The sequence below is a fragment of the Trachypithecus francoisi genome, unplaced genomic scaffold (assembly GCF_009764315.1).
Source record: "Trachypithecus francoisi isolate TF-2019V2 unplaced genomic scaffold, Tfra_2.0 Lachesis_group18, whole genome shotgun sequence".
Classification (NCBI taxonomy): Eukaryota; Metazoa; Chordata; class Mammalia; order Primates; family Cercopithecidae; genus Trachypithecus; species Trachypithecus francoisi.
In genome coordinates, this window is record NW_022681463.1 from 19,362,752 (window position 1) to 19,375,083 (window position 12,332).

The window sequence follows — 12,332 nt, forward strand, 5'->3', positions numbered from 1 at the left end:
GGTTGGTTCCAAGTCTTTGCTGTTGTAAATAGTGCTGCAGTAAACATGTGTGCGTGTGTCTTTATAGTAGAATGATTTATAATCCTTTGAGCATATACCCAGTAATGGGATTGCTGGGTCAAATGGTATTTCTGGTTCTAGATTCTTTAGGAATCAACACTGTCTTCTACAATGGTTGAACTAATTTAAACTCCCATCAACAGTGTAAAAGCGTTCCTATTTCTTCACATCCTCTCCAGCATCTGTTGTTTCCTGACTTTTTAATGATCACCATTCTAACTGATGCGAGATGATATCTCATGGTGGTTTTGATTTGCATTTCTCTAGTGTTCATGAGCTTTTTTTCATATGTTTGTTGGCTGCATAGAAGTCTTCTTTTGAGAAGTGTCTTCATTTCCTTTGCTCACTTTCTGACGGGGTTGTTTTTTCTTGTAAATTTGTTTAAGTTCCTTGTAGATTCTGGATGTTAGACCTTTGTCAGATGGGTAGATTGCAAAGATTTTCTCCTATTCTGTAGGTTGCCTGTTTACTCTGATGATAGTTTCTTTTGCTGTGCAGAAGCTCTGTAGTTTGATTAGATTCCATTTGTCAATTTTGGCTTTTGTTGGCTTTTTGGTATTTTAGTCATGAAGTCTTTGCCCATGCCTATGTCCTGAGTGGTATTGCCTAGGTTTTCTTCTAGGGTTTTTATGGTTTTAGGTTTTACATTTAAGTCTTTAATCCATGTTGAGTTAATTTTTGTGTAAGGTGTAAGGAAGGGGTCCAGTTTCTGTTTTTTGTGTATGACTAGCCAGTTTTCCCAGCACCATTTATTAAATAGGCAATCCTTTCCCCATTGCTTGTTTTCATCAGGTTTGTCGAAGATCAGATGGTTGTAGATGTGTGGTGTTGTTTCTGAGGCCTCTGTTCTCTTCCTTTGATCTATATATCTATTTTGGTGCCAGTACCATGTGTTTTAGTTACTGTAGCTTTGTAGCATAGTTTGAAGTCAGCGTGATGCCTCCAGCTATGTTTTTTTTTTTGCTTAGGATTGTGTTGGCTATATGGGCTCTTTTCTGGTTCCATATGAAGTCTTAAGTCGTTTTTTCTAGTTCTGTGAAGAAAGCTGATGGTAGCTTGATGGGAATAGCATTGAATCCACAAATTACTTTGGACAGTATAGAAAATGGCTTTTTTCTAAAACATAAAAAATAACAGATTCTGGCAAGGGTACAGAGAAAGGGGAACCCTTGGGCACTGTTGGTGGGAATGTAAATTAATAAAGCCACAATGGAAAACAGTAGAGAGGTTCGCAAAAAAATGAAAAATAGAATTACCATATGATCCAGGAATCCCATTGCTGGATATATACCCAAAAGTAAGGAAATTAGTATGTCAAAGAGGTATCTGCACTGCCATGTTTATTAAAGCACTATTCACAATAGCTAAAATATGGAATCAATGTAGGTGTCCATTAATGGATGGGTGGATAAAGGAAATTTGGTACATGGACGCAATGGAATATTATTTTGTCATAAAAAAGAAATCCTGTCATCTACAGCAACAATAGAGGACATTATGTTAAGTGAAATAAACCATACACAGAAAGACATATACTGCAAGTTATTACTCATATGTGAGAGTTAGAAACACTGATCTTACGATGGTAGAGAGTAGAATGATGGTTATTGGAGGCTGGAGAAGATAAAGAGGGGTTGGTTAGTGGGTACAAAAATACAGTCAGGAATAAGATCTATTCATTAGCATAATAGAATGATTATATTAATTTATTGGATACTTTAACTGGAAGAGTGGATTTGGAATGTCCCCCACATTAAGAAATGGTAAATATTTGAGATGATGGATATCCCAGTTACCCTGATATGATCATTACACATTATATGCTTCTATCAAAATATCACAAGATCTCCTTAAATATGTACAACCATTATGTACCCATAAAAATTAAAAATAAAATTTTTAAGAAAAATTGAAATTTCAGAGTGCATATCATTTAACCTTAGGAACACCCAAACATGTTTATAAACCATTTTACCATTGTAAATTTCAACCAGTCTTCTGAGATCCAATCATTTGGAATTTCTTTAGCTTCAGGTAATAGCTCAGCTCCATTGGTTATTAAAGAGACATATAAGAATAAATGGGTTCCCTCTTCTTTAATAAAAAATGAGCTTATATTTCTCAATTAGTATTTGCATTTATTTCTGCTCAAGCGTAAGAGTGCTACTAGTTTAATTGCACTTTAAATACAAAAATCTAAGTTTTTTGGACCATAAGTATAGTATGAAATCCAGCCCCAAACCCATGTAAAAATAAGCTAGAGGCCATGAATTCATTTGGGAGTTATTCTTCCTCCACCAAGAACCAAGGTGAGATAGACAAATGTCTATGCTGTTACTGCAGGGCATTTTGTTTTCTAATTCACCTTTTCACCATAAGTGTAGCACTTTATGTGTGTATAAGGATATCTTTGATCCTACACCCTGTTCGATGTGGGTCCTGGATTTAAATTTCCTGTTCTTCTGAGATTGGCCCTTAAAAACGCAAGTCCTAGGTCATCTAGGAAGCTCTAAATTTCCTCCAGGCAAGGTCTTTAGTGTTTATTTACATCGCTGTATTCATATTCCTACTTCCTCTCTGTCCTTAGGTGAATACTTTCTTCAACTCTGAGCCACATTTAGGGGACACTTTCCATATTTATTTATTTTTTTGAGACAGAATATCACTGTGTCACCCAGGATGGGGTGTGGTGGTGTGATCTCAGTTCACTGCAACCTCCACCTCTCGGACTGAAGCGACTCTCTTGCCCCAGCCTCCCAAGTAGCTGGGACTACAGGCATGCACCACCACACCCAGCTAATTTTCCTATTTTTGGTAGAAAAAGGGTTTCATCACGTTGGAAAGGTTGGTCTCGTACTCCTGACCTCAAGTGATCCGCCAGCCTCAGCCTCCCAAAGTGCTGGGATTACACTTGTGAGCCACTGCACCCGACCTTATTTTTGATCTAGCATTTTGGTACTTTCTTTAAGTAAGAGAATTTTTGGATCTTTAGTTCTTCATGTTGCTAGAAATTGAATTCTTCTTCCTCATTTAAGAAAGGCCACCTTAAATTACATACTCAAATATACACTAGTTTTTCAGGACTTAAGACTAACTCTCTGGGGCAGAGGAAGAGAAGAATTTGTAAGTACTAATCTCCAATAGACAAACCTCTTCTCTCTGACAGTGTTTCAGCCAGCAGATTCGCTGAGTTCAGTCTCTTACCTGTTTTCTGAGCATTATTGTTCAAGACACTGGGCCTGACAGAAACAATCTTGAGGGATTTAGCAATTTAGTATGGATCTGCGTGCTTAGTGTACTCTCTATTTATAATTGAGCTCCACTGAAACAAATGTATGAGGTGCTGGAGAAAGCTTCAGTCAGGATGTGTGAAGTTTCAGCGCCAGATTGGGGGAAAAGAGCAGGAAATATAAATTTACTAGGCATCTGTAGATTTTGAAGTTGGTATATAGATTTCTTAGTTAAGTAACTTTGATTGAAAGGCACATCTAAAGTAGCTAAAGACAAATAAAAATTTTACCTCTGAACCTTTTCATATTAGGGTTGAATCTTTTGTCAGTATTCTGTATAAAACAAGGGGAAATACTTTCTGTTAAGTTCCTCCTCTCCCTCTTCTGTGTGTAGCTCATCTGTCGAGTGATAATCATACAGAAAAACTCACCATTGTCAAGCTTTCTCTGAATCTCTTCAAGTTAGTTGCTTCCTTTGCCTTTACAGAGTAGATCACACAAGTCCCTATTATGTGACTTATCACATGATGTCGTTGAAATACACTGTTTTTTTTTCCTCCTAAATCTATTTGACTACCCTGATAATAGTAACAGCTTTCATTTGTGAGCACTTTATAGGCGACAAGATATAGACACATACTACATTTGAACTATAGCAAACCTGTGAGATAGATATAATTATTCCCATTTTATAAAAGAGGAAACTGAGGATTATAAAAGTGATTTGAACTTGCCCAAATCTTAACAGCTAGTGAGTAGAAAGATCAGGATTAAACCAGGCACGATCCTCACACTGTGATCTTGACAACTGTACTGAATACTCACACTGTGATCTTGACGACTTTGCTTTAGTGACAAGAACATCCCCTTTTTTACTTTTGTTACTGCTCTAGTGCCTGGAGATGTTTCTAGAACATACCAGGCACTCAGAAAATGTTTACTGAATGAAAGACAGTGAAAATTCAAATACAGTTTTAATGGAAACTTTGATGAATTTAGAGTGAGCTCCAAATATTTACACATACACCAAAGTTTTACTTTTGGCATATCACTGCTTCAAGAAATAGGAATGTGCCAACTATCAAATTGTGTATGTGCGCATACACACACTATATGAAATGTAGATAAGTAATTATTGTAACATTAGAACTGTAATATCATGTATTGTGAAATCAGAATATTCAGCTATTGAATTTTATCTCTAATCTATCTTAAGATTCCCCCCATCACTGAGATCAGGGCTGGGCAAACTACTACCTTTAGGCCAAATATGGTCTGCCACCTATTTTTATAAATAAAAGCTTAATTTTTATTTTATATTTATTTATTATTTATTTTATTTACTTTTTTGATAAGGAGTTTCGCTCTTGTTGCCCAGGCTAGAGTGCAATGGTGCAATCTTGGCTCACTGCAACCTCTGCCTCCTGGAATCAACTGATTCTCCTGCCTCAGCCTCCCAAGTAGGTGGGATTACAAGCAAGTGCCACCACACCTGGCTAATTTTTTGTATTTAGTAGAGATGGGGTTTCACCATATTGGTCAGACTGGTCTTGAACTCCTGACCTCAGGTGATCCACCCACCTCGGTCTCCCAAAGTTCTGGGATTACAGGTGTGAGCCATCATGCCTGGTCTAAAAGTTTATTTTTTACAATTAACACTGCCGTGCCCATTTGTTTACATAGTATCTAAAGATTAAAAAGGCAGAGATCAGTAGTTGCAACAGAGACTGTATGGCCTGTCAAACCTAAAATATTTACCCACTGACTCTTTATAGAAATACATGGTGACCCCTAATATAGATTACTGTTGTTTTATCACTGGTTAACCATTGCTTTGCTCTACTTCAAGGATCTTCGAGATAGATTTAAAATTCAACCAGGTGATGCTCGTCTGTTTATAAATGGCCTTCATGTTGATATGGATGTTCATGACTCTTTTAGGTAAGTATTAAATTATTGCTATAAATGAACTATGGTTTATATAAATGTAAACATTGAAGTCAAAATATGAAGATCACTTTAAAGATAAGTCAAATACATGTTTTTGATTGTACAAAACAGCTTTATTCTACCAAAATGAGCAAGCCCAAAGTGTCTTAGATTATCAGAACTGGGAGAAACAGTCAAGATACTTGTTTGGATGAGTGTTAGACCTAGAATTACTTTGCTATTCTAAACTATCTTTTATTGAAGAGTAGATTGATGATTTAGCAGAGAAGTTATTTGGAACTGGACTGAACAACCAGAGACCAGTTAAGAACTGAAGTCAATGTGGGGTATTTCTCCAGAAGAGAGAAATTGACAGGAGGAATTTAAAGTGCTTATGTATGAATGCCAGATGCTATCTAATTTCTTGTCCGAAAAAAAAAATTACTGAAAATTTTTTAGCTCAGAATTTTGAACAGGACAGAATGAGGAAGTCCTTGCTTCATCAATGGTCACTCGCCCAAAATTAAAGTTGTGGGCCAAACAGAAGTTACTTTTATAGAAAAACATAAAACTACATTAAAATTAATATTTGAAACATTAGGTGAACTTAGGAAACATGATACTTTAGTTCAGATATTCATTTTTAATTCAATTGAGTATACTTTTGTTGAAGTGAAATTATTTGAATTGTTTATTTAAATTCTGTTTTCTTACCAGTTTGGAAATATGTTGGAAAATATATCGGAAAGACTGAGAAGTAGTTTTACCGAACATTTTTTACAATTTTATCTCAAATGGGGCTTTTCTCTTTAGTTAGTTGAATTCTTGGACCTAGTATTGGAAAAATAATAACCTACACATAGAAATACACATAGAAAGAGTAGAGAAGTTTTTACATGCTAGCCTGTAAATTTCAGGGGAACAAAAATCACATCTGTGCTCAGGAGCAGTGAAAACAGGTTTAAAGGAAGTAGTGAAATGGTATGTAGATTTTAGAAAGTTTTCTAAGGTAGTGTATGAGGAAATTTTTATGGCAGGAATATTTTCACACAGGATTTAGGAAGGCTGTAGGTTATTAAAAAAGTAAAACTCCCAGCTCCTACGTCTGGTCATTAGTGATTTGCAGGATGTGTGCTACATTTTTATTCCTCATCGATTTGATCACTAGTTAGGGCTACTATGATTCTCTTAAAAGAGGAAGAGACAATATGTGAGAATATTTATATCTTCTGACATTTTTGAGGATAGCATAATCAAAAAAGTTCTCAGAAAAAGATCAGAGGATGTGGAATAAAATTAATGCAAAGAGGAAGATGAATGAAAGAAAATAAGAAAATGGAAGGAAAATGTCGTATTACAGAGAAATTATACATAGAGAAGTTTTATGCAACCGATATGTTGGAATTGTCCAAGTGGGGAAAGAAAAGGAGTAAGGAATTATTTTGTGCTCCCTTCCTATCTCCTGTCAGTGTTGCATTACTGGGTTGTGAAAAACCAATAACAGCCGGGCGCGGTGGCTCACGCCTGTAATCCCAGCACTTTGGGAGGCCGAGGCGGGCGGATCACGAGGTCAGGAGATCGAGACCATCCTGGCTAACACAGTGAAACCCCGTCTCTACTAAAAATACAAAAAATCAGCCGGGCGTGGTGGCGGGCGCCTGTAGTCCTAGCTGCTCGGGAGGCTGAGGCAGGAGAATGGCGTGAACCCAGGAAGCGGAGCTTGCAATGAGCCTAGATTGTGCCACTGCACTCCAGTCTGGGCCACAGAGCGAGACTCTGTCTCAAAAACAAACAAACAAAAAAAACAAAAAAGAAAACCAATAACGTGTGCCATACATGGCCCAGCCCTTCTTGCTCTGACACTGAGAGTAGTGGGAGGAGCCAGAGCCTCCATGGGTTAGGATTAGATCAGCATTGATTCTATAAAGGCCTACATCTCACCCCAAGGAAGGCAGAGACCCTAGGAACATGTGGTACTGCCTGGGGAGAAAGGCAAATAGGGCTGATGAAGTACGGAAGCAGGGTCTTATATATCTACATTAGAACATTCTGTTCTAGCCCATTGAAGAGTCCCTTTTATATTTTTGCCTCTGAATAGTCGCCTCAGGCACAGACTTGATGAAGAATAGTTTAAACATTTAGATTCCCCAATTTGTTGTCAATGGGGTTATTATTGATGTTGTTGTTTACAGTAATACTTTCTATTATGTTTAAGTACTATCAAATTATATGTAATAAGAAATTTAAATTTGTATTCAAACACATGTGAACTTCATGCTTTAATGGGGCTTCCTCTGTATTAGAATTTTATACTTTATGTCTTGTTTGATCTTATGTCATTTTTGTAGTAGGTTTGTGAAAAGAGTAACCTAATTTTTTTTTCTCATTTTTGGCTTTCTCAGGATTGATCATATCCTCACTACTTTGATAAAGAATACAATAGTTTTTGTTGTGTTATCTTTTATATAATAATAAGCTTTTTAGCCGGGCGAGGTGGCGGGCGCCTGTAGTCCCAGCTACTCGGGAGGCTGAGGCAGGAGAATGGCGTGAACCCGGGAGGCGGAGCTTGCAGTGAGCTGAGATCCGGCCACTGCACTCCAGCCCGGGCGACAGAGCAAGACTCCATCTCAAAAAAAAAAAAAAAAAAAAAAATAAGCTTTTACTACCACTAGAAAAATTATGTAAGTTTACTCTGGACAACTAATTAGAACTATTTGCCTTATTTCTTAATGAGTTTAATATATTTTTCCTGCTATTAATGAAGATACCAAAAATTCTCATTTCTAATGCTTTAAGAAATCTGTCAAACTTTAAAAGATTTGTTTTTAATTTGGAAAAATCAAAATAAAACTTTTTTTCTTTGAATATATAGTATTTTGGATATGCTGAAATTAGAAGGAAAAATAATGAATGGCCTTCGCAGTCTTGGGATCAATGGGGAAGATATGAGCAAATTTTTAAAATTGAATTCACACATTTGGGAATATACTTATGTATTAGATATTCGACATTCTTCTATAATGGTAAGTGCTTATGCTATTCCTTGCACTAAAACCTGTAGTATACTTAAGGCTTAACATAAAACGAAGTATTGGCAGGCCTGACAATAAATGTCAGCATTTTGGAACAGTTCTCAGTGAAAAGAGAAAGTAAAATTATAGACCCATCTCCTCTCCCACTTGCAGCTTCCTTCTCCTTCTTCATAGTCTCTTGTTTTGTCACAAGAATACCTACTCACTCTCATTCAGTGTCCTTTCCAGCTTCAGAGATAACAACAGAATAACCACATGAACAATAATAGCAAGACACCAAATAGTTAAAATCTGAGGAGTATAAAAGTGCTACCTTAACACGATGAAAGTCCTGCCTAAACAATTTACAGTGGCCTCCAAAGGTTCTGGTGTGTGTATTACAGCCCAAGTGATTTTTTGAAAACAAAAACAAAAACAAAAATTGATCATATCACCCTTTCTTGCTTAAGCAGAGAAGTGGTCTTCAGTATGGCCTATGAGGCTACAGATGGCTGCTCTCACCTTTCATTTCTTAGACTGTGAAACATTCTTTTCACCACTAGCCTTTATCTCATGCTTAGAAAGCACTTTTTCTTTTCTTTATCCAGTTAACTCCTATTCCTTTTTCAAACTTAGGTTGAAAAGCCCTTTCTGAGAAAAAGTTTCCTTAACAATCCAGATGATTTTTCAAATCTACACATTGTGTTAGAGAATCCCCGGAGACCACCCTCTAATCCAGTGATTTGCTAGAAGGACTCACAAGACTCAGAAGTTGTTATATTCATGGTTATGGCTTAGTAGAGCAAAATGATGTGAAAAAATTAGCAGGGGTGAAGTCCAGCATAAGCCAGGTATAAGCTTCCAAGAGTTCCTTCCTAGTGGAGTTGTATGCTTAATGTGATATGTGACACTATGTGCAAAGTGCTACATACCAGAGAATCTCACTTGAGCCTGAGTTCAAGATTGTGAGAGACGATCCATCATGTAGACATACAGTGGCTCTCTGTACCTGCCGTCACTGGCTGAAGCTCCAGACTGAGGAAAAGCATGTGTTTATTATAACTCAGATTGTACAAACTCTCTAGACAAACTGCTGGAACTGCTGCAGCATGGCTTAGGGTCCTAACTGTGCAAAACATTCTTTTTGTCAATCAGAACATTCCAAGAGCTTAATTACCAGGACCCAGTCAAGAGACAGTTGTGTAAACAGACCCCTCTTGGGACTATCCAAGGTGTGAGCAACCCAAGCCTGTTGAGTTAACCCTTTCACACACACACACACATATGTTTAATATGTGATTCTTCATACATGTGCACATGTATGGGTGCATGCACATGTATTAGGCCATTTTTACATTGCTGTAAAGAAATTCCTGAGACTGGGTAATTCATAAAAGAAGTTTAATTGACTTATAGTTCTGCAGGGTTTATAGGAGGCATGGTGCCAACATCTGTTTGGCTTCTGGGGAGGCCTCAGGAAGCTTTTATTCACAGCAGAGGGCAGAGAGGGGGCAGGTATCTCATATGGCAAGAACAGGAGTGAGAGAGAATGTTGGAGGGTAGGTGCCATACATTTAAACAACCAGGTCTTGCTAGAACTCACATCACAAAGACAACACCAAGACATGAGGGATCTGCCCCCATGACCCAACACGTCCTACCAGGCCCTACCTCTGGCATTGGGGATTACAATTCAACATGAGATTTGGGTGGGGACAAGTATCCAAATTATATCAGCACATATACATATATGTCAGAACTATTAATCCCTTTGTATACTTAGCACAGTTATAGTTTTACATTTATCCTGTGATGCTGTTATATCTGTTTCTTGTTAGACTATATATAAAGTTCTTGAAGACAGACATTTGTTTCATTTTTTTTCTCTTACCATTATGTCCCTGGTTTTAGTAGGTACGCAATAAATATAAATATTCCCTAAATGAATAGGTGTTTATCAGGAAACAACAAAAAACATCATTTTTAATGATGAAACTCTGGAAGCATTACAATTACAACATGATCAATATAATTATCCTTATGACTTAATATTATTATAAAAGGAGTAACTATTAGAAATGAGAAAATAAAAGTGTTGCATGACAAGATTGTATAACTGAAACTCCTCAAAGCTACTATAGTTAATTAAAAGCTTTAATAAAATGGGTTTGAAGTGACATGATAAAGATCAAAAGCTTTTCTTTCAAAATCTATTTGGAAGATAATGATTTATTCACAATAACATAAAAATATAAATACCCTAATAATGACCACTATGAAATAATACATAATCTCACTACCTATTAATAAAAACTAGAATTTAACTGAGGAAGTGTAAATCGGCATATCCCTTAAAAAAGTGATGCCTGGCCAGGCGCGGTGGCTCATGCCTGTAATCCCAGCAGTTTGGGAGGCCGAGGCAGGTGGATCACGAGGTCAGGAGATTGAGACCATGCTGGCCAGCATGGTGAAACTCCATCTCTACTAAAAGCACAAAAATTAGCCGGGTGTGGTGGCACGTGCCTATAGTCCCAGCTACTTGGGAGGCTGAGGCAGGAAAATCACTTGAACCTGGGAGGTGGAGGTTGCAGTGAGCCAAGATCGTGCTACTGCACTCCAGCCTGGGCGACAGAGTGAGACTGTCTACAAAAAAAAAAAAAAAAAAAAAAAAAAAAAGGCCGAGCGCGGTGGCTCAGGCCTGTAATCCCAGCACTTTGGGAGGATGAGGTGGGCGAATCACGAGGTCAGGAGATCAAGACCATCCTGGCCAAAATGGTGAAACCCTGTCTCTACTGAAAATGCAAAAATTAACTGGGTGTGGTCATGCGTGCCTGTAGTCCCAGCTACTCAGGAGGCTGAGGCAGGAGAATATGTTGAACCTGGGAGGCAGAGGTTGCAGTGAGCTGAGATGGCACCACTGCACTCCATTCTAGTGACAGAGCAAGACTCCATCTCAAAAAAAAAAAAAAAAAAATGGTTATGCCTGTGGTGCCCTTATAATGATACATAGTATCTAGTAATTTCACTGCTGGAAACTATCATAAAGAAATAGTGATCATGGTATCTCCCCTGCCAGATAAGTATAGTGGGCCGGGCGTGGTGGCTCAAGCCTGTAATCCCAGCACTTTGGGAGGCCGAGACGGGCGGATCACGAGGTCAGGAGATCAAGACCATCCTGGCTAACACAGTGAAACCCCGTCTCTACTAAAAAAAAAAATACAAAAAACTAGCCGGGCGAGGTAGCGGGCGCCTGTAGTCCCAGCTACTCGGAGGCTGAGGCAGGAGAATGGCGTAAACCCAGGAGGCGGAGCTTGCAGTGAGCTGAGAACCAGCCACTGCACTCCAGCCCGGGCAACAGAGCAAGACTCCGTCTCAAAAAAAAAAAAAAAAAAAAAAAGAGATAGTGGGAGATGGAAAAAAAACTTTACGCCCAAAGATATGATTATCACTACTTATTTTGAAAACAAAATAGAAATTAGTTATCTAACAGAAAAGTGTTATAAATTTTATATTCACGCAATTGAGTATTATTGACATGAAAATTATGTTTATAAATATGACTTAAGATAATGATTCTGTTAAGTAAAAAATACAGAATTATGTCATGTAAAAATATGGGCAGAATATCAGAAGGAAATATATCAAAATTTAAGGCATTAATGGGTGATGTGGTTTAATGGGTAGTTTTAATTTTTTTCATCATGTTCTTCTGTGAATTCCCAACTTTTAACCATGGGTATATATTATTTACATGATCATAAGAAAAGAGTTTTTTGTTTTTTTAAATTGATACACAGTATTTTACATATTAGATTCATGTGATATTTTCTTATGTATGTAAAATGTGTAATGATCAAATCAGTGTATTTGGGGTATCTGTTACTAGCAGTATTTATCATTTCTATGTATTGGGAACATTTCAAGTCCTTTTTTCTAGCTACTTTGAATTATGTAATATATTGCTGCTAACTATAGTCACCCTACTTTGCTATTGAATAGTAAAATTTATCCCTTCTATCTAACTGTATAGATAACTCTTTATACCTATTGACTAACCTCTCTTCATCAACCCCTCCTGCCAGCACGCCCTTCCCAGCCTCTG

At 37.4% G+C, this 12,332-nt stretch overlaps 1 protein-coding gene across 1 annotated transcript in view; it reads left to right on the forward strand.

Annotated features, from left to right (window-relative positions):
- Positions 1-12,332, forward strand: part of UGGT2 (UDP-glucose glycoprotein glucosyltransferase 2) — a 244,048-nt gene that overhangs the window by 74,777 nt on the left and 156,939 nt on the right. Inside the window, exons 11-12 of the mRNA XM_033177411.1 lie at positions 5,140-5,231; positions 8,092-8,242. Coding sequence (XP_033033302.1) covers positions 5,140-5,231; positions 8,092-8,242 — 243 coding nt within the window. The remainder of the gene's footprint in view (positions 1-5,139; positions 5,232-8,091; positions 8,243-12,332) is intronic.